This window comes from Epinephelus lanceolatus, chromosome 20, assembly GCF_041903045.1.
Source record: "Epinephelus lanceolatus isolate andai-2023 chromosome 20, ASM4190304v1, whole genome shotgun sequence".
Lineage (NCBI taxonomy): Eukaryota > Metazoa > Chordata > Actinopteri > Perciformes > Serranidae > Epinephelus > Epinephelus lanceolatus.
Window position 1 is genome coordinate 13,184,299 of NC_135753.1, and position 23,202 is coordinate 13,207,500.

At 40.5% G+C, this 23,202-nt stretch overlaps 1 protein-coding gene across 1 annotated transcript in view; it reads left to right on the top strand.

The window, feature by feature from the left end:
- The window catches only part of tmtopsb (teleost multiple tissue opsin b), a 60,399-nt gene that overhangs the window by 31,999 nt on the left and 5,198 nt on the right, over positions 1 to 23,202 (top strand). The window contains exon 3 of the mRNA XM_033638384.2: positions 11,716 to 11,949. Coding sequence (XP_033494275.2) covers positions 11,716 to 11,949 — 234 coding nt within the window. The remainder of the gene's footprint in view (positions 1 to 11,715; positions 11,950 to 23,202) is intronic.

Here is a 23,202-nt window from a genome sequence, read left to right on the forward strand (position 1 = left end):
ACAAAAGCCAAAATGTGGCCTCTAACAGAGGGTAGGGCTTGCTGATTTTTGCGGAGATGAGTCCCAGAAAACTTTTGACCCCTACTAGTTGGTTAAGAGAAGTGATATGTTAGCAGTCAATGACAGTATAAACCAGTTAATAAAACAGGTTTTTCAACATTTGTGAATCACTGCAACCACGAGAGGTCCTTGAGCACACAGTCATACATGTGTACACAAAATATGAGGCTGATTGGTCCAGTAGTTTGCTGGATTAGTTGTAGACAGACAGACAGACACACAGCCAAATGGATGATCCCATCAGGCTTATGCCTGGGGGAGATATTGATTGACAATGGAGAACTGTTTGCTTGTTAGTTTAATCAAGTTTTTCAGGCACTAACTCTTTAACTTTACTGTTTTCTGCTGAGTTCAGTCACATTTTTTTCATTACCTCAAATGAACTGCAGAGCAAAATAAAGAAATTAAATTACAGCCCATATGCAGTTTTGGTGTCACATACCAATGACATTGTGGGAAAGTTGAGAAAGGCGTTTGTGATTGTGTTGGTTGATAAAGCCCAATTTGTGCAGAGTTGTTGGTGAGCCCGAAGACAGACAGATAACTGTCCTTATCTCACGTATTAGCTTTTGCAAGTGTTTATTCTTGCTTGGAGCTGCATGTAGCACAGTCAACACACAACACACAGAGCTGATTTGAATCTTACATTCATAGCTGCTGGTGATCCACTGCAGGTTATTAAGCTATTACCCAAATTACCAAACTGATAACTGAGTCAACTGATAACAGTCCTAATCATTTCCACAGCTTTGTTATGATGATGATTTATGATATAATCTCATATTGTGTGAAGATCTTTGGCAGAATTGTTAATTAACCACAATGAATTACAACTCGATGGGAAGACAGACAAGAGAAAATGCTCAAGGTGATCGAGATTGGCATCAGGCAAGAAGTGTGTTTAATTTCTGCCGTCTACATATTGTTTGTCTGTGTGAGATAGTGTGTGTTTTTGGGTTTTGCGTGTGTGTACCGGTGTCTTTCAGCAGCCTTGGTGTAAGGTTACCTGGGGGGGAAGATAATCCCCTGCCAAACCAGCATGCATTTTCCTCACTTGCAGGGCACACACATGGTCATTTTGCAGAATGCGATTTAATCTGTGTGTGTGTGTGTGTGTGTGTGTGTGTGTGTGTGTGTGTGTGTGTGTGTATTTAAACTGTATGTTGAAACCTGAAACACTGCACAATAGAATGACACAGAGGGCAGAGGGGACTTTTTTGCAGGCGGCTTTCACAGTTTTTCCTCTCACTGTGAGCTTTATTTGTTTTCATTTGGTATTCAATATCATTTTTTTGTGTTATTAAAAAAACGTGAAGCGTTTTGTTCAGCATGAATGCACATTATGATACAGTTGTGCATCTATTTGCATATTTCTCTCTGAAATATGAGTTGTTTACTTCTTTCATACCATGGATATTACACTAATAGCTCGTATTTGCAAGAGTGATTACATCTGTGTTAGCACTTGTAATATAACAGCAACACTGTTTCCTCTGCTCCATAATAGCTTTTTTATATTGTCTAATCAAAACAGCAAATAAACTGCAGATTATTGAACGTTTGAGAAGTACAAATCCAATAATAGATATTCAGTTATTTTTTATACATAGTCCAGGTTAGATGAATGAAGTCCCTGGTTAGAAGTATGGGAACACTTTTTATTTTTCAGTGCAGTTTGCAAGGATATGAAGGTAGTAGATTTACCAGTCAACATCAACCGTAGCCATTGCAGACTAAAATGACGACCAGTGTCTGGCTGATGACACTCTTCCATGGCTCTACTGTCTTATCCAAACATGATTACTTCTGACTCCAAAAAACCAACATGACGATGACCAAAAGGCTGAACTCAAGGCTATGATGACCACCATTGGTCAGGACACAAGTTTTACATTTCTGATAATCTCACTGCTGTTGCAAATGAAACTTTACCTTTTTTCTTTCTTGTTCTCTCTGGTGGGCAGAGTGGGCTCAGCCACTTGTCTCTGCTAAAAGAGAAAGAAACTACTTTGTCTCCCTAACTGTCCTTGAACATAAAAATATTGTGATGTACTTGATGAAGAAACAAAAAGACAAGATTATAGAGGAAATTTAGTGCCACGATATGCAGGTTGTCTGCAGTTTGTATGGATATTGAGAAAACTTGTGGGCTCCTTGAAAGGCAGCAGCAAATATCTATAGTCTCCGCCGTGTTCCAGGGCTGCAGTCTCCGCCTCTGCTCGGTCAGGTTAAGTTGTAGACTTTAAGATTCAGAGTGGATTTTCAATTCTTGCTTCTGCACAGAAATGTACAAATGTGTCTCCTTTGTCCTTCCCTTCAGTATGATGGACAGTCAGGCTGTAGACTTTCCACCTATTCAGGTCTTTCTCCTGAAGCATAGACTGATTTTCTAATTTGATTTGTTTGGGACGACTGCGCACAGAGAGTGAATTTAAAATTTGCCCTTGGAACTATTGGAAAACCACACAAAAAAAAGTTTTCACTTTGAAGAAACTATATTTTAAAGGAATTTAAACTAACATATACAGCAGTTTCTCTTAAACCCTAAAATAACTTTCTGTATCTCATATTACCAAATTCTTCCTAAGCAAAGCTAATTAGCTGCTGTCTCTAGCTTTACATTTAGTGTTCAGACATGAGAGTGGACTTCACTTTCATGTTTTTTCACATTTTAGAGCCATGGGTCAGTGTTTCCCCTCTATGCAAATGCAGTTTGATTAGCGGCAGTGCTATATAAACATCTCTCCATACACTCACTATCTCTACTTTAAGTAGCCAGAGTCGGGGACAAGCAAGGATTATATTTATTCGCCACTGATCTTTATCTATGATATTTGTTCTAAAAAGTTTGAAGGCTGATCAGAAGAGCCGATCAGATGATGTAAAACTTGTGAGACAATTTCTCTATACAACGCTAAAATAGCTTCATCGATCTGGCAGTTCCGACAAGCTGCAGCTCAGACTTAACATCCACTGTTACATTCATGGTTTACTGCTAACCTAATGTCCAGCTCACCTGCCTTTCCCGAGTACAGACACATCATCTCTCTCCTTGCTTGCCACACACACAGCACTTAACGCTGTAGAGGCTGCTCCACACTCCGCTGTTTTCTTAAAACGTTTACATTTAGCTCTATTTGTAGGATTTAAATCCGTTTTGTCTCTGCAACAAGAAACACAGGGTTGATTAGGGGAGACCGGGGGCAATTGTAACAATCTTTGGTTTTGATGTCATCACTCACAAACCTCTTGAACTATTTGGTTACAATTATTATGTAGGTAAGTTGTATCTGTGCTCTACTTGTTAACAGTCATCAGTTGTTTTCACAAGTAATGTTAGTCACAAAAAAGGTTGTTTTCAATCACATGATTCTTATGATGCACAAATTCAGATGGAGGGCAGGAAGTGATAAATCCATACACTGGGTGAACTGGATACAGCAGGAAATGATTACATAAAAGAGTTGGATGAACCTGCAGGCAGCAGGTATTGTCAGAAAAATGAAACTGGATGTGAACCTGATCATCGTTAGAAATGATCTCATCCTCCAGACCTCCTTATGTTACAAATGTTAATAACGTCACATGGTGAGCCAATGGTAGAGTCTAGTGGACTGTAAGTATTATGTGTGTGGTTGGGTACATGACTGGAAAGATACTGTCATGTTTTTGGCCAGGTGGGTAAATGAGTGTAACTGTTTGGTTGCAACACCGCTGGCCTGGCTTTATCTACTATTTTCTACCTACTAGGTAGAACACTAATGCCTTAGTGGTTACATTTGAAATTAGTTAACAGCTTCTCCAGACTGAAGATTTTTTTCAGTGAGTGTTTTTTTTAAACTTCTCCTCTTTAGGTCCTATTATTTCCGGGACTGAGGGCCTGTCCCCACACTTCCCCTAGAAATACCCACTTGCACTTGGTTGTGCGCGTTCAGGTTTAGGCTAGTGGTGTCCCAAAACAGAATTGAGGTAGTGGAAGTGGTTTCTAACACTTAGGGCCGGTCCCAACACCCCCCCTTGGCCCTACCCCTACATTTGCGCGTTCCCGCGAGGGGTAGGGATGTCCCAGTTCCTTTCAGCATGTAGGGGTAGGGGGCATAACGAGGGGTAGTGGGTATGAAACTAGCCCTTCGGAGCGAAGGATTTCAGACACTGACTTGCCAGCGAGGGGTAGATGTCGCCATGGCTACCACCGAGCAAGAGATGGGGAAAAAAGCTCATACATAGCTAACATTACCATCGTCAGGTTGTTTGTTAGCTAGCTAGCTAGCTCACACTATCTGGCGTCTGTCATCTGTCCTGTTCTGCAAAATTGTCGGATTTTTCACATTACGATAACATGCCAGCTAGTATAACTATGCTGCCTTTTAATGTTAGCTGGTTAGCTAACTATCTAGCTAGCAGAAGTCCCCTGTCGTTTATCAAACGAAGCATGACGAATAATGCAAACGCGATCAGTAGGATGAACTCATCTTGAGACTCCACTGTAGATGCTGGTTGGAAATGTAGATGGCTCGCAGCTTCCTGTTTAAAATAGTTACGTATGCATGAATGTGACCGATGCAGTGACGTAGTGAGTGGTGTCCCAATTCCTAGGGGAAGATTTCAACCCCTACCCCTCGAGGTAGTGGGCAAAGGCTAGGGGTAGGGCCAAGGGCTAAGGGGTAGTGGACAAGGGGGGGTATTGGGATTGGGCCTTAAAACCCGCCCTAGATTCCAAGGGAGCCCCGACCCACACTTACAACGAAGTGAAAGATGAAATTTTCCAGAGCATCTTGCGAAGTCAGGAACTTCGGCAAGTTTTGGAAAACAATTTGTTACTGTAGGATCAGAATGTAGGCTATACAAACAACAGATGGTTGGACTAGCATGAACTCATCAGAAACTCAACACAGCTTCAAAATAATTAAACAAATCCATTTACCCGAACAAAATCGATCAGAACTAGAAGATGTCGTAGATGCCTCCTGTTTTCAGCAATTCTTTTCCGTTGATTCATTAGACGGAGAAGAATAAATATAGCACACACCACAACACAAGTGATTTTCATTGCGTCGCTACTACGCGTGACGTATGCCTGCACGTTGGCCACACCGATTTGCATGAAGTGGTGTCCCATTTCTTTGGGAAAGCTCTCTACCCTAATATTTCTCACTTCCCTCATCAAGGGTTATCTCGCAAACGAGGGCACTCAGTACCAAGTGGAAGATTTAAGGGAAATGGGACAGGCCCTTAAAGTGGCCCTTGTTTCTTCCCAATCAATCACTTGGACCAGCTGTAAACAGCACGAATCATAGGCATCTGTACAGTGTTGTATTCTTTGCCTCCAGTTGTCTGCCATCCATCTGGACAGCACACCGATGTATGATGTCAAATGCAAAGACCTTATTGACTGTAACATTAGATGTCAATTGTTGCGTCTGCCCCCACATGCAGGAAGGATTGTAACAGGACATGGGTTATGGGATGCATTTTATTACATGTAATTCAACCTCCGCAGCTGTGTACAAATGTATGTCTCAAGCCCCCGTCCTGTCAGCTGACGTGCTAAATATCCTGCAGCAAGAAAATAAAACCCATGCACTTCAGCATCAACACTTCTTATTATCTCTTGGTACCCTGATGTACATCATCACTGACGTCAAACCAGCAAAATGATGGAGTAAGTCCTTGTTCACCTGACAATATCTGGTCAGTTATTGACCTTATACTGTCACATGTCATGACATATTACAGTTTTTGCGGTATCTTTTGCACTCTGTCATTAGGAATGACTCCAGGCAGAGGCCTGAAATACTCTTTTGACATCCTTCAACAACCTGTCCAGCTGACACAGCACCTGTAGGCAGGATTGAGAGGTATTTCTGCAAATTGATTGAGACCTTGTGGAAACTTTGGCATGTTCAAGTTGCTCTGTGCTTGGGTAGAACAGTCAGGGCATATTTTGGGTCATACTCTAATGAACTGGCTTCAAGTTTCTTTTCTACTCCAGATAATGTCACAGTTGGTCTTATAAAACACACACACTCCAGTGCAGGTACAGGATGTAGCAGTACAGTAATATTAGTGTCTTGTGCTACAACTGTTGCAAGCAGAGACTCTGAAAAATCTCTCCATGGTGAGTTCAAGAATGTTCAGACATCTGAGACTTGTGAGATGCCAAACAGCAATCCCTTTAATGCCATAAATGATCATATCATTATCATGATGTCCATTTTTATGTGTTTGATAGTGTCATGACACACGTAACACTGGTAAAATGTTTTTTTGTTTGGTCCAGGGGATTTAATTACCTATAAACCCTGTGGCTGCAGGTCTTATCTGAAACCTCAGTGAGTTCAGCTTGCATTTGCCACAGTGTCAGGCCGGCCCTGCATCTTTATCTTGTGTTACCAAACGTGCACTGAGCTCAGCGTTTGGTTCATTTCATTTCGGTAAACAAATAAATGCAGACTGAAGCTCCACCAAAAATACTTCAGGGGTGAGGGTTATTATTATTATAGCCTTCTGGAAGTTAGCAACCAATCAAAATGACAAATGACTACCTGTGACCATGATAACAGACTAAGAATGTTTTCCAGGATTGATGTTTACTTCTTTGTTCTCTGATTTAGGCTTTCTGACAATGTAGCTTGTTGATGGAATAATCATTGGCAGCCTTCTAACAGGATATCAGGATCTATCTATCTATCAGAATATTGGATATAAGAACAACCTTGAATTTATCTCCAGTAAGAATTTTGAGAATGGGTCCTGCTCAAAACTTCACTACCATCCAACAAACATATAGAAACACATTTTTTTCTCTGAAAGTAGTTCTAAAAATTAATGGAAACCAATAGTTAGCTACCTAAAGTAATATCAAAACCTCCATTATTGCTACCATTGAATTGAGACAACTGATGTCAGTGTGCTCATCAGTCTACAGATGAAGCCGCTCTTCTGGCAGCTGATCTCTGAGTGCCCGTGGTGCTGCTGCTGCCATATTTGGGATTATTGGCATCAGCACGTGCAGTTCAGCTTCACATCCTCATTTATGTCCAAGAAACTTTCAAGCCATCCATTATGTAACACACAACATGCCACAAAGAATGTTCCGACCTTCTGAGGGCTGTAATGTAATGTTCCACCTGACCTATCCAAACACCTGAATCGCATTTTCAGCACTCAAAATGTTCTGTCTTTTACAGCATGTGCTCTTGGCTGTTCTCTTTTGAATGAAATATCACACACTGTTGTTGACATAGTATACAATATACTGCAATTAGCTATGTCTTTAATGGATAGCCATTGTCCCCTAAAAGCCACACCTCAAGAAGGAGGACCCCCGGAAGACAGCAGTTGGCCAGTATAAAGGAGTCATGGCTTGATTTAGGATCATTTGCGAATACATGTGTAACCTTATTAGAGGTGGGTGATATGGCCCTAAAATGATATCACAATATTTCAGGATATTATTGCGATAACGCTATTCTTGATAATATGACAAATTAGTAAAAAAAAAAAGTATTTTATAATCAATTTAAGAAAACAGAATTGCAACAAAATCAGTAATATAGTTTTATACGTTTGCCTCAAATATTCAGTAAAAACTAAACAATAATAATGTCTTATTTCTTTAGTTTTTAAACAACAACAGTAACTCAGAGTGAGATTCAGATTCTGCATACAATATTAATAGTACAACAAAATAAAATCTATCACAAACATTTAAACAGCTCTCAAATACAAAAAAATGTACCCTTGGATCTATATATACAAATCAACAGGTGATTTCCTTCTTTTAGCAAAATCCAGAATGGACCTTTATGCTCTGCCATTTTTCCTCTAATGCCACAATAACTATCACATACTATTCACATGTATGTAGTTTTTTGTCGAGCCGTGAGCAGCACATAGGTTTACCAAAGATTTATGTCAAATCACTTAATGACACGACTCCAGTGTGCACACAGCAAGAGAGGAGAGAGGGAGAGACGCTGTGCTGCTGCCAGAGGAGCCGCTGAATGAGTTCCCTCTGAGTGGTAAATTGCTAAAAAAAAAAGTCTTTCAAGTCCAGGGCTGTTCATAAAACATTCAGGACACCACAGTTTATTCTACACTATTGAAGATGCTCCTCTTTTTGGAACCACCGAAAAGTTGGTAATAATTTGCTTTCAGCCATGCTTGTTGTTGCCGTAGGTAACAGTATGACGTCAAGATGTCGGGTCAAAATATTGCAGGTATCATGATATGAATTTTTCATATCATATTAAAAACTGTAACGGTATTATCATGAATGATATAATATGGCACACCCATCAACGTTACACATTGTGAATCACCTGAATGTGGATGGAATAGGTTGCCATAGGGTTTACTAAGGGTTCTCTGGTGGGACATGAACGGCTGGCAGCCGTCATGAATGAAATCACTGGCATGTTGGTGATGTAACTGTGTGTATGGGTGAACTTAGGGTAGATCGTCACATGTGTCTAATTAAACTCTGGACACTGGAATGACCCACTTGCAAAGAAACGCAGCGCAGCAGTGACTTTGACAGCAACCAGCAGTGTATAGGGACAACTAGCATTAGTCTCAAAATTATCTGACATGACATTACAGGTGTCTGCTGTAATGAAGTTTACAGTTGCATTTGTCTTAGCTGAAGGACAGGTATGTGGTCCTTGGCCCGTGGACCCTCAGCCTGCCATCTTCCAATCCTCTTACCCATCAACAACTTTATTTGACAGCATATGAAGACATGCACAGATTACTTTTTTAACTGTGTGTGACAAGCAATGTATGGGCACTGTTAATCAGCCTATAGAGGTGCATCTTACTGTCTGAATAATGTGCCCATTAAACAGCAGGAAAATACTGCACCGTGGATTTCAGACTAGGTTTTTGTTGGTCAATGGTGCAATCACTTTCTGCTGCCTAAATGCAGCTGAACGCACCTTATTTTAAGACTTGCACACCCATGGGAACACCAATGGGTGCAAATACTTTTGCTTCTCACACAACAGGGGCTGTCTGTGAATATGACAGCTGCATAAGGAAAATAGCAATGATGAGCGCTGCACTCCAGCTTTGCACCTCTTTGCAGGCCAGTTATGTCTGTTGCTGACGCACACACAGATTCACAGCTTTATACACATTTTGCATGAAAAATAAGTAGTCATGCATAAACAAAAATTGCACATGATATTTAGTGACTTCTCGAGCACACAGTAGCTATTTCCCTCAGAGGAGAGTTGGCAGCAGTGGCGCCCAGTATGTCTCTTCTTGTATTGCAAAGCTTGGCACTGATGCATGAGTCCAGATTATTAACTTAAACAAAACTGCATGGACCCAAACTACAGTCTGAATTTCATTCTTCTTCCCCCCATCATCGGTCTCATCTGGAATTTAGATTTTTCAATTATATTGCACTGTTTTATGAATATTTAAGAGATTCTTAATGCAATATTTATGTTGGCAGGAGAGGAAATGATTGTTTGGGTTTAAATGTCACTTGAGCATTTGAAGCTCCTGGAAATGAAAAATGTAATAGATTCAGTTCTGTTGTTGTTGTTGTCGAGGATTTTTCTGTGGAATGTATTGAGCGATGTATTGATGTATAGGTCTCTGCTCTCACTCGGTTGTTCGGTTGTCCGTTCCAAGCAGAAGAAGACGTTTGCAACTTTTACCTCTCTGGGAGTCTGTGGTATTTTTTTGAGAATTTCGTTTCAGAGCAGTGTAAGACCCATAAATGTGAACTACTGCTGAGACTGTTTCATAATCCTGGCTGGACTAGTTACAGTAGGGAACAAGATAACAGGAGGAGACAGCAGGAGGGCAGGTGCTTGATGGTTTCCTTTGGGGGTGTTTAATTTACTGCACGACCTAGTGTCCCCTTTCTGTCCAACATGACTGAGGAACCAGGGGAGGGCCAATCCGCACAGCACAGCAGGGAGACTTCTGACATTGACTTTATTGATAAGTCTTCACAGCAACGTTTTGAAGAGTTGTACAGGCAGTTTGTGTGGGCGGCATAGGCTAGGATAGATAGAAGATGCACACTCCTAGAAACAGCAGCAGTTACACTTTACATAGGCTGTGGTTGTAGATAAACTGATGTGAGACAGCCCCAAATATGGCAAATTTTAAATGGGAATGTGCAGATGAAAGAGAGTGGAAAGAGAATTTACCTTCTTTGGAAACATTTGAGGTTTTCTTGTTTGGCTCCTTTACAGTTGGATTATTTTGGGCTGGCTTCTATCCCTTGTTTCACCGGAACTAAATCCTGAGCAGCAGCTTTCAAACAAGAAGCTCTTTTTCCTACATGAAGATTTGACATCTGGAGAGAGAGAGAGAGAGAGAGAAAGCATGTGCCTCACAGGGAGTAAGGACTGTTGTGATGGTAGGAATGTGAAGTGACTGCAGTTTGAAGTCGCTGCACATATTCGAGAGGAGTGACCATGTGGGTCCTGTTGTAGGTGTCGGGATTTAAATCAATCCACAACCAAAAATGATGGGCTGCCAGAACCATCCGGAAACATGGACAATTACAAAGCAGCAGCCAACAATGTAAGAAGACACAAAAAGGACTAAATTACAGTGAACAAGTTAAAGGAGCTGATGGGATCACATTTCATTGGAGTTGTACCTTGTATATTGGGTGCAACAGATAGACACTAAAAACACCTTGATGCTTTGACCTAGATTAAAGCCACTGTGTGAGATTTTGGAAGTCAAGATGCATCACGTTGAGAAGAAAGTCAAAATAAGTCTATGCATACACCACATTTCATACAAAAACCTAGAGGGTAAGATTAAAACATTTGAAAATGTATTATAATGAAAAGGGAATAAGATAAGAAGATATTATTATTACTACTATAGTATTATAATTTAAAAAGTGAATGATAATGATAATAATAATAATAATAATAATAGTACTGTTCCTAAAATAAGAGTTTCACTTGTAAACACACTTTAAACCTAAATAAAATCTTTCAAAAATTTCTGGAGAAAGTTGTGATATAATGGGAACAAAATTACTTTTATAGGAATTTAAGAATCAAGTCAAAATATTTTATAAAATATTCATATTTTGGCAAAAACCTCAATATTGGATGAATAATAACCCTCTATTAGGAATTAGGTAAGAGTAGCCTCTGGTCTTAAATGTTAAAATTCTTAAAATCTCATTTTTAGTTTTCTCCCAAGAGTGGTCTTTACGCTGCATTATATGATCCAACTGTAGGATGTGGGCTCTTTTCTGCTGGCGGGTGTTTTTCGTGAGAACACCAGCTGGGGAACTGTTTGTTCAGTCTATTGTACATAAACTGGCCCGAGGTGCACAACACACTGACAGAGAAATTTTTAGTCTACATGAATTATAGTTCAAGCTGCTGGAACAGAAATGTTTTCCTTTTTTTCTTCTTGCTTATATGTATGTTTTAAGATTATTTTTTAGCATTTCTGCTTTGTTAGATAAAGACAGAGGAGGCATTGCCTTTCCTGCCTGGCGAGGAGGAGGAGAGAGAGGGGATGACATGCAGCAAAGGGCCTTAGGCTTGACTCAAGGACTCAGTCCCAGTTGCATGTATTCCACCCATTGAGCCACCAGGGTGCCCTTATGTGTGTTTCGACACCATGCACCAATAAAGTTTTTTTTCTCGTACACAGGTCCGCAGTGTGAGTTCAGTGGTGACCCGCCGCAGAGAGCAGCGGGTGCTGGTGATGGTTGTTACAATGGTGGTGTGCTACCTGGTCTGTTGGCTGCCATACGGAGTGGCAGCTCTGCTCGCGACTTTTGGCCCCCACGGCCTTTTGACACCAGAAGCAAGCATCACGCCGTCGCTGCTGGCCAAGTTCTCCACTGTCGTCAACCCTTTTATCTATATATTCATGAACAGGCAGGTGAGTTGCCACTCTTCTTCTTATTTCATACTTCTTACTGCTCATTTCTTACAATTGCCTTCTCTCTCTGTCTTTCTGCTGGATCTGTATGTGCCTCCTGTCTTACTGTAAAACATTAGTCTCTGTAGTTTTCTTCGAAAACGTTATTATCCCTGCCAGACCTAAACCTGCATGGGATCATAGGTTTGGTCATGTAAGGGTGTATCTGTCTGTCTTTACCAGTACTACTGGATCAATCAGCCTAATATTTTGTGTGCAGATTTCTGACTGTTTGCTCAAAGACCTTTCATGGTAGCGATGATTCACATTAGTTGAAAAACCTGTTTTAAACGTCACTGCCCTCATACTTCCCATGCATCTTTTATGATGGCATAAATACAGTTAATAGATGGCTCTCGGAGGCAGAGTCAAAAGTTTCACACAACAAACGAGGCGACGGTGGAGGAGGTCGAAATATTGTACCTTTAAACAGAAGCAGCATTGTAGACAGCTGTGATCTGTGTGACCATTGTATAAATACATCCCAACATTATTTTCACTGTATTACCATTTCTTTCCATCCGCCATTATTTAAATGTCTTCATTGTTTCCTATGGTCGTATCTCATTTGAAATACACTACACTGCCTCCATGATCTCCGGTGGTACTGCTCTGTTTGGTCTGTATCCCTAAGATTTCAGGAAATATGCACAAATACAGATGAAATCTCATCATCTCCAAATCTAACATTGAGCAAACATGTGTTGCAGGCCACATTTTGGTCTTCACTGTCACTCAGGATTTACATCCTTAGAAAAGTTTGGTGTCATTTGATACATTATGATCTACTAAAGTTAGGCACAATTTTAGATGAATAAATCCTCATTTCTAGCAGTGCTAACAGTGTTAACAACAGCAACAGTGCTGACAGAGCCAGCTGTTAACTTGGTGCCGTATTAATGCTCTGAATATCTTACACAAAACCTTAAATTTATACAGTTAGGCGAACCCAGGATGCTCTGTTACCATTACACTACTCTATGCATTTTTCCACTACACACTGGACACACAGCCTCATCTGCACTCCCCATTCCCTGCCCACATGGCCCCAGACACACTCAGTGGATCTCCACTCTGAGTGTTCTTTTCTAGTTTAAGTATGGAGGAAGACAACATAATGGTGGTTAAGATTTAGGCACCACAAATTAGCCCAAATCTGCTTCAGTCAGTGTGTGTTGTTTTATTAAAAGCAGCCACGTTATGAATAACTCGACACATTTTATCCAAGCATAAGGGAAGTCAAGCACTGCCATTTATTGCTTAGTGTGCTAGCAGTAATAAAAGTCACAAAGTTACAGGCTTTTGTCTCAACAGGTGAACACAGAATGTCCAACAGAGAGAGTCAAGTGATGAGAGGAACAAAGGGAAGCGCTGTGAGTGGCGCCAAATCAAACAAAACAAAAACACGCTTCCTAACCCACCAGGGGCCTGTATCACGAAGCAGGATTAATGTCTTAGCGAGGTAACTTCAGGGTTAACCCTGGGTTTTCAGTCTCACAAAGCCGGTTCAGTTCTTATCGGGGTAGATCACCATGGTAACTTACTCTGAACGGCTATCCTGCTCCGGAGCAGGGTAAGTTCAGGGTTGAATCTGATCCTATAAAAAGCACCACCCACTGGCCAATCAGCTGTTCGGAAAAAAAAGACTCTGCTGACAGAAATGCAGCCCAGTCATGACGGGAAGTTTAATTCATTTGATTGATTTTGATTTGAAAGTTTATTTTGAACATTAAAAAAGAAAAGAAAGCAACAACAACAGACAATGAAAAGATTGCTCAAAAAGGAGTGGAAAGAAGTCGAAATTTCATCCCGCCCCTTCATAAGAAAGAAACTGATCATTTGCGAACACTTAAAAGCACCATTAATTAGTGCCAACATTTTGTTTTGTTGGAGGAAATGATCCCTGTTAAAGATAATGGGCCTAATTGACAGCTTTGCTGCTGGAAGTGTGGAAAGTAGCCTATCATGTCTACACTTCATGGTGTTTGAGGGATTTTCCTTTTTGTTTTTTAAAGAGGGACACTAGGTATATTTTTGCGCAGCTGTTAATTTCTAACACAGCTCAATATCAGGATGATTGTATTCAGACTATCAATTTGGTGTTGATATGATTTAATTGTGGCGTCAGCTTTAAGCTTTATTGTAGCATATATGACAAAGAAGACCAATTTATCAGACGCAATGATGTTAGACGATAATTGTAATACACGCAATTCATCTGCGCAGCATTGATTTCATGGGATTCAAGGGTGTGATCAGTGTCAGATGAACAGGTACAGGTACTGCAGCTACTTGAACCAGTGATGAGTAATTTAACCTACACATAATTTTATTTGCTACCTTGTTTTGTCTTGATTTTTCCCTCTCTCCTCCTCTATTTCTTCTTTCCTCACTCGTTTTTTTTTCTTGTCTATTATGTGATTTCATTGATGTTTTGACAGGGGAATTTCTTTGATAAGCTTTTAGTGGCTTCTAACCTCTCTGGCACTTTTCTTTTTGTAATCTTGTAAGTTTTATACTGTCTGTTTTTAACATTATGTGAAAATAAACTAATCTAAACTAAAAAAACATTATTCATCCCGTTATGCGTTGCCACGCATGTTTCCTCCTCCTGCAGCTGCCACGGTGTTGGCCTTTTCTGTAATGTTGCTTTTCTCCTCCTCATATTTTAGTAGAATTAATCTCTGATCCTCACGAGAAATACCTTTTTTTTCCCTCACATACAGCGCTCTGTGAGGACGCTCAGTGACGCTCAGTGACGCTGCGCTTCTCTCATGATTGTGATTTGTCCACTGCGTGCGCGTTCACAGCTCTTGATAAAGCAATCCTGGGTTGAGTTACCGAGTTGATATCCAGCTTCGTGATACCGATTATCCTGATTGCCATTGTTAGGGTTAGTCAACCCAGGATAGGTCTGGGTAACCCAGGAAAGGTTGGTCTCGCTTCGTGATACAGGCCCCAGATCCCCACGGACTCACTACAGCTGGAAACAGCTGAAACAGACAAAATAAAACACACTCTCACAAAGTAAGACTACTGCCCAGTTCCCAAACCAACACGAAGGACCTGAGTTAACAATCACAGGAGTTTACATTATAACAGAGAGAAACAGAGGTGGACTGTTGACAAAAAGGTAGAACGTTCATCCACCTACTTGAGGGTCTGTGGTCTGTCCCTGGCTCCTGCAGCCTACATGTCAAAGAGCCCCAACTTGGTGTGTGTGCACGCTGGTGAATGTTTATCTAGTGAGCATGTGGCACCTTGTATGGTAGTGTCAGTCACCACTGTATGAATGTGCAGCTGGGTCTCATAGAAATATGTGAAACACACAAACTCTTAACAATGTGTTATGTAGTGGTGGGTACAAAATGGGTTAAATGTATGTGCTGGCAATACGAAAACGATACCAATGCAAAGTCAAGGATCTTTTATTGTGGTGGTTACATGAAATAAACATAAAGAGTGAGAAAGTCAACAGAGGTCAGGTGGATGGTGGATGGATGGATCAATGAACATGGACTATCAGCCATGTCTATCTGCCATCCAAATTCTTAGTTTGTGGCAGGCTTACCCTAAACCTCACCACACTGTGACCATTTCACAACAGAACTGCAACTGTTTGTAACAGACTTTGCATTGGCATTGTGTTGCCAGAATGTAATTTTATGGCATACTCTGCAGGATTTGTAAACACAATGTAGAAACTTGGCGCCTCCTCAGCTCAACAAAACTGAGAGAGCAACGGTGGTCAAGCAAGCTAGATCAAATGAAGAGACGGAGTGGCGTTAACGAGAACAAAGCAGTGAATCAGAGAAATAAAAAGTTATTTTCTGATTGCTTCTCGACGGTTTTGTACGTGCATTCTCGGATTTTGTGTGAATTCAGCTGAACGAGATGCTTCATCCTGTCCGCTTGGCTTCTCTGCTCTGTGTGTGTGGCTCAATGTCGCCCTCGACCCAAGAGACACACAGACCTGTAGCTTTCATCTAGAGAGCAGAGGCGAGACGGAGACAGCGGTATAACCTTGTCGCTGTTGAGTCTCGAGCTGCTATTAGCTGGGGGTTACACACCACTGCCCAAAGGCTGACACCCAGAAATATCCCGAACAAATCAAAATATAGAAAATAAGGAAACACAGGCAGACCACCACACACCACACCACACACACTGCTAGTAGGTCATTAGCGATGATTGTGAGGGATTACTTTTGTGTGAGTCCAGATATTATTATCTTTTCTTTTTTTTCTTTTTCTTTTTTTTCCGGAAAATCCTGCGTAGTATACCTTAAACACATTTTGTGCCCTCTACCAAGCAATACATTCTTAAGAGGGTGTTTCTGTTTCATGTATTTGTATGAGGCGGCCATGACGTGTGTGTAAATGCGTCAGTGGTGTCTGTGTTGTAATGCGCTTTGAATGTTGCTTAAACTAGAAAACAAGCTATACAAATGCAGTCTATTTACCGCTCAGATTAAATCACAGCTCCCTCTGGCATTTTCACAAAGTGGCTTTTGTCAGCCTGAATGACGGATCAGACTGACTTCTTGTTTGTGGCTGGAGCCAGCGACAAAAAGGGGAGGGGTCAGACGAAGACAGGTAATACTGGGCCACGGTTGTTATGGGTTGGAGATCTGAAGGTGTTGACCAGGGAGGAGTGGGTGACATGCTGACTGCCCTAATTGAGGAAAAGACTGTAACCACAGGAGAGCACAACAATACACAGAGCTGTTTCCTGGAGCCCATTACACCTGTTTCACCTGGTTCGGGTTGCAGCTGCTGCTCAGCTCAAGTTTACAACTGTCTCGTGAAGTTCACTCACCTTCTGCTTTCTTTAGAGAGCTTGCAGTCTCTTTGAGTCTCCATCCTCCATCGCATCCAAAACTAAACTAGCAAAGCAAAAACTTTTTGATGGATGTCTGTGTCTGCATTGGTAAATCGGAGGGGTTAAAGCAAAAATGTTGCCTTTTAGGATAAATTGATATCAAAAAGTGGAGCTCTACTACCCAGGCCAGTGAAGTTACATGAGCTCCACAGCCATGGGGAGGTGCACGCAGACTTCCTTCTACCAGCTCCTTATTTACACCCTCAGGCAGAAACACACACTACAAAGCCATACAGATAAAACACAGAGGTGTTAGGTTATTATCACGGTGTCAAAGCCATTACAGATGCATTTACCCCCCCCCCCAACCGCTACCACCACCACCACCACCTGTGACGTTGTGATACACACACATGACATTCAAGCACAGGGAGGAAAAAAAGAAAGAGGAGGTAATCTGGTTGATGCCACCAGCCGTCCTAATGGACAGCAGAGCAAACTTCAAGGTGCTCTGTGCAGCGTTTAACCTTCAGAAAATCATTACCACAGTCATTAGCAGATTAGTTTTATAACGCTAGACAAACTCGAGCATCACAGAGAGGACAGCTCACGCCTGGCTCCACACTGCCTCGGATGTTTAGACAAACTTTTATCCAGCTGTGAGTAATGGGAAAATGAATGAGTAAAACTGTGCAGTGTGCTGTGAGAACTGTGAGTGTTTAGTTTGAGTTCAGTTTACAGTCCTCTTCTGCACAACTTGCATCATAATTTAATAAGAAAAAACTAAGAAAAGAGAAGAAGAAGAAGCAATGATAAATGTTGGAAGGAAAGAAAGAAAGAGAAGAGATTAAGAAAAGCGAAATCAATAGGAAGCAGGTAAAGCGATTAAGGAGGAAAGAAGTGAGGAGGAAAGGAAAGAAGATGTAAAGGAAGAAAGTAGCAACCAGTAAAAAGGGAGGATAGGAGGTATAAAAAAACAGAAAGCAAAGTCAGTTGTGGCGGGAAGTCAAAGGGACAGGAACAAGATATGTGAGGCAAAATTAGAAGTGAAGAAAAGAGGAGTGATAAGGGGAGTGATGGAAGGAAGGGAGGAAAGAAAGAAAGGAAGAAAGGAAGGAGAGCATGGAAAAAGAAAAAAATACAGGGAAGAAAGGGAGAGAGAACGAAAGAAAGAAGGGTGAGGAAGGAAGGAATGAAGGGGAGAAAGAATGGAAGAAGGGAAGGGAGGAAAGAAAGAACAAAAGAAAGAACAAAAACAAGAAAGGAAGAAGAGAAAGAAAGAGGAAGAAAGAGAAGAAAGGGGGAAGGAAGGAGGGGGGTAAAGAAAGATAAATGACAGAAAAGAAGGACAAAAAGAAAGAAAAAGAAAGGAGGGAGGGAAGGAGTGAAAGAAAAAGAGAGAGAGAGAAAGGAAGGTTAGATCAAAAGGAAGGAAAGAGAAAGAAGGGAGAAAGGAAGAAGAAAAGAGAGATTGGAGAAAGGAAGGAAAAAGAAAGAGGGGAGAAAGAAAAAGAAAGGAAAGATGGAGAGCAAGAAAGAAAGGAGAAAGAAAGAAAGGAAGAAAGAAAGAAAGAAAGAAAGAAAGGAGAGCATGGAAAAAGAAAAAAATACAGGGAAGAAAGAAAGAGAATGAAAGAAAGAAGGGTGAGGAAGGAATGAAGGGGAGAAAGAATGGAAGAAGTGAAGGGAGGAAAGAAAGAGCAAAAGAAAGAACGAAAACAAGAAAGGAGGGGGGTAAAGAAAGATTAATGACAGAAAAGAAGGTCAAAAAGAAAGAAAAAGAAAGGAGGGAGGGAAGGAGTGAAAGAAAATCAGAGAGAGAGAGGATAGAGAGGATAGATCAAAAGGAAGGAATGAGAAAGAAAGGAGAGAAAGGAAGAAGAAAAGAGAGAGGGGAGAAAGGAAGGAAAAAAGAGAGAGGGGAGAAAGAAAGGAAAGATGGAGGGCAAGAAAGAAAGGAGAAAGAAAGAAAGAAAGGTGAGGAAGGAATGAAGGGGAGAAAGAATGAAAGTAAGAAAGGGATGAAAGAAAGAACAAAAGAAAGAATAAAAATAAGAAAGGAAGAAGAGAAAGAAAACGAAAGAAAGAGGGAAAGCAAGGAAGAAGAGGGGGAGAAAGAAAGAAAGAAAGAGAAAAGGAAGGGAGGGAAAAGAAAGAAAGAAAGAAACAAAGAAAGAAAGAAAGAAAGAGAAAGAAAGAAAGGGAAGGAAAGAAGGACAAAAAGAAAAAAGACAGGAGGGAGGAAGAGTGAAAGAAAGACTAAAGGATAGATTAAAAGTTAGGGAAGAGAAAGAAAGGGGAGAAAGGAATGAGAGAGAGAGAGAGAGAGAGAGGACAACGAAAGTAAGGAGAGAAAGAAAGAAAGAAAGAAAGAAAGAAAGAAGGAAAGGAAAGATGGAGAGCAAGAAAGAAAGAAAAAGAAAAAAGGTAAGGAAGGATGGGGAGGGGAGAAAGAAAGAAAGAAAGAAAGAAAGAAAGAAAGAAAGAAAGAAAGAAAGAAGGCAGAGTAAAAGAGAAAGAAAAGTGAGGGAAAAAGGAGAGGAACAAAAATGCAACAAAGAAATAAAGGACAGAAGGAAGAGGGAAAGATTTGAAAAAGTAATGAGGACAGAAATAAAGAGAGGTAGAAATAAAGTAATGAGAAAATGAAAGTCAGGACAAAGCAATAAATGAATGTCAGGAAGTAGCAAGAAACAGAAGAAAAGGGAAAAGAAGGGATGATAAATTAGAAAAAGAAGTAATAAAGAACAGACAAGACAGTAAAATGTGTAAAAGACGTAAACAGGCATACAGCTGATAGAGACAGAGAAAGGTGACAGACGCGGCCAGAATAAAAAGAAAGTTCTTTTTAATCTCCAAAAGGTAACGTAGCTTTGATTTGATTAGCATGTGATGTCACTATCAGGGAGCGACACACTGCGGCGCTGACCTTTTCTTCTTCTCACTCTCACTCTTTTATCTGTCTGTCTGTTTTTATCTGCATCTACCTCAGTCTCTCTCCTTTGTTGGACCGCCTGTCTTCTTGAAGACTTTTAACTTTCTTTGATGATTGACTCATCACACGACTTGTTGCTCCATCAGGTTGTGGAGTTTCACGCTGCGTGTGTGTGTGTTATGATTAAGCTACTAACTGAGTGTTCAGGGCCGCAGGTAAACGCACAGGAGGCCGCGCTGTGTGGCACTTTCAGTCTTCAGTTCCTCCCAGCCCATAACTATGGCAGCAGTGTGTTGAGGCGAGTTGAAGACTTCAAGCGCTGCACAGATTCATGCCCCGGACTCAAACTGTCATCATGGGAATTACACCTTTACAGTCATGCACATGTTTCTGTGTACCCTTATCATCTTTTTGAGAGGTGGAAAGTAACTAAGCACATTAACTGAAATTGTTGTTGTACTTTTAACTTCACTACATTCATCTGGCAGCTGGAGTTACTTCTACAGATTCAGATTTTACAAACAAACATGATGATGATGATGATGATGATGATGCTCTGCTGCAGAGTTAACAATCCAACAGTATATAAAGAAGTTAAAATGTGCTTCACCAGCTGTAACTTTAACAAAAGTATTAAAGTATTAAAATGTGTTGGAGTGTGTTGGAGATATCGGCCACAGAGATGTCTGCTTTCTCTCCATTATGCTGGAACTAGATGGCACTGGGCTTGTGGTGCTCAAGCTGAGTGCCAAGATCATGACCTGGTTACTCAAGATCAGTGGTTCCCAACTGGTGGATCATGGTCCAAAAGTGGGTCCCAGGTCCATTCTTAATGGACCGCAAGTGACTCGCAAATATGTCATTTGTATAAAAATAAATAAATGAATTAAAAAAACACTTCATTTTTAAGTACAGTGAATTTCCATCACAGAGCTTTTATTTTGAAGTGCTGTTTCCTGCTCTAGAGTGAGTGACAGCTACTTAACAGAGACAGCAAACTAGCTCAAAGACATGGCCAAACGCAAGTATGACACTAAATATATTAAACTGTATGGACCATTGCTCAAGACAATCCACAGACTTTGTTGTGAGCAGTTTCATGAAAGAACTACTTCCTTTCTACCAAACTACACCCACCAACCGTAGTATGTCGCAGAAGGAAGTGTGCATCTACCACTAGCTCACATAGCACCACTGAGCTAACTAACGTCACAGCTCACCCAAGGAGGACACCATTAAAGTTTGAATCTTGTGCTGTCACGAGCACGAGCCTTTAGTCTATGAGTAGATTCAGGCTTCCTTCTATGCAGTGATACAGTTGGCTGTTGTTGCTCTGTAGCAAGAAAATAGGTCCCACATTAAACTGGTCACAACACGGTTCAAACCAATAACAAAAACCAAAGACATGGGTCCAGTGGATCCTCGCCCAGAAAATTTGAGTTTCGGAAAGTTTGCTTCATGGATTCTGTTCACTTTTAAAGAGTAAAAACAACAAAAGAAATACTACACTGAAACAGCATTACTACTGTATATGAAATACTTTGAACTTTACTTAAATTGTCAGGAGGGAAAACAAAATAATTTCTCCATCTGTTGTGAATTTTTGGCATAAACTTATTAGTTTTGTCAGTTTTAATTTATTTTTAAAAAATCAGAGGAAAGTCTAAATATATGTTTCTTCTTTTTTTTCTTTCTTTCTTTTTTTAATTTATTTATTTTTTTAAAGTAGGAGTTGTGACCCCTCCAGATTCTCTAATCTGTCAGGATTTAAATTCTGGTGGGGAAAGCTGAAGAAGATAAGATAAGATACGACTTAATCTCACACTGACGTAATTTACACTTTACAGCAGTTTAAGAGTCAGAAGCAAGAGGAAAAAGGAATTAAGACATTGAGTGCTAGATAAGGATAAAATATGAGGATAAATAAAAATAAGATAAAATAAAATCTATATATACCTTTCACTTATACAGATACTGTATGCCCATGACTAAGTTATACAGGGTCATTGTAATACATACATGATGTGTGGTATTTTCACTGTAAAAATATAGATATTCTTGCACAATAAGTGGTAAACTATGTATTTATTCATGATTTTTATTCATTTTTATCTGGCTCAAAGAGCTTACATTGACTGATTCTGAAAAATATTGGTTTCAGCCTTTAAATCCCACTGTGTGTATCTTTATATCATAAAATGTAAACTCTGTGACCTTAGCCAGGGATACACCAGGAATTTCAGTGCTGCTTCTCACTTAAGATTACATTTGTGTTTTCTCATGAATGAATTTGTTTGTTCTGATACAGCTTATGGTTTTATTTCAGTCACTATGGTGACAGAAAGGTGTTGGCACACAAAAGGAGTGCTTTTTTTTCAGACTTGGATGGGGAACATTGTGGTTTCGTACATCCTCGATGCCCTTGCTCCCTTTATTCTTAATTTTTTGGGGCCTTCTGGTGGAGTGGAGCAGCTGGCATGAAACTTTTGTTGAGAGTAACAGAAGCAGAAGCAGCAAAGGTGTATTTGAAAATCTGTTCCCTTTGTGACATCCTGTCTTCTCAGATATGCCAACTCTTGTTCTTGAGCCAAACCAAAAGCTTTTCTTTTGTGACATTTTCTCTGTTTCCCCCCCTCTCTTTTTGGGTTTCCTGCCACTTCAGTAAATGTACACAAGCATTTGACAAATGTGACATATATCATCAGGCTGTTCTTGGTCTTGAAAGAGAGTTTATTTCAGATACACAAGCACATATTATTGCAGACAGACTTATCACATGTCTGAAACACACACAGATTTGGAGTGGCAGGTGAGGATTTGGTCACTTCTCAGTCTTAAAATCTCAGTCTGTGCTGGTTTTACCTGTAATCCCTCATGGCGTCAGCTGTCCTCCTGTTCTTATATTCTTCTGGGGGTTTTTTGTTCTTCTATTTTTCCTCCTTTTTCTTCTTTACACGTCTGCTCTTTTTGTACCCCCTGTGGTTTTGCTTTAAAAAACCAGCAGCTTTTTCTTCGTCCCCAAGCACAGCTCTCCAGTCGATTAATACATCGAGATCTGAGACACTAGAAGATTTAAAACAGAGTGCTAATTTTGAAAGCTGCATAATTTCCTCGGGGTAACAAAAATTAATTGGCTCATATATGATGAATTGTCAGCCAGCTGCATAAGTATTTGAGTTAAAAGGCCTCACAAACCGGTCTCATTTGTCATATCACTCACTGACTGGAGACACGCTGGAGGAAACTGCTCACTAGTGATGTAATGACATGTACTGAGGTGTCATGTTTCACGCAGCACTTCTGTTTGATCTGCGGCGCTCTGGGGAAATGTAGTAGACTTAAAGTATACGTGTGGAACCAGAGAGTATACTAAGTACACTACGTTTATCCAGGGCAGCACGCTGCCTGCAGGACTCCTAACATGGAGGAGAGAAGACGGATGTCACTAACTGCACCAC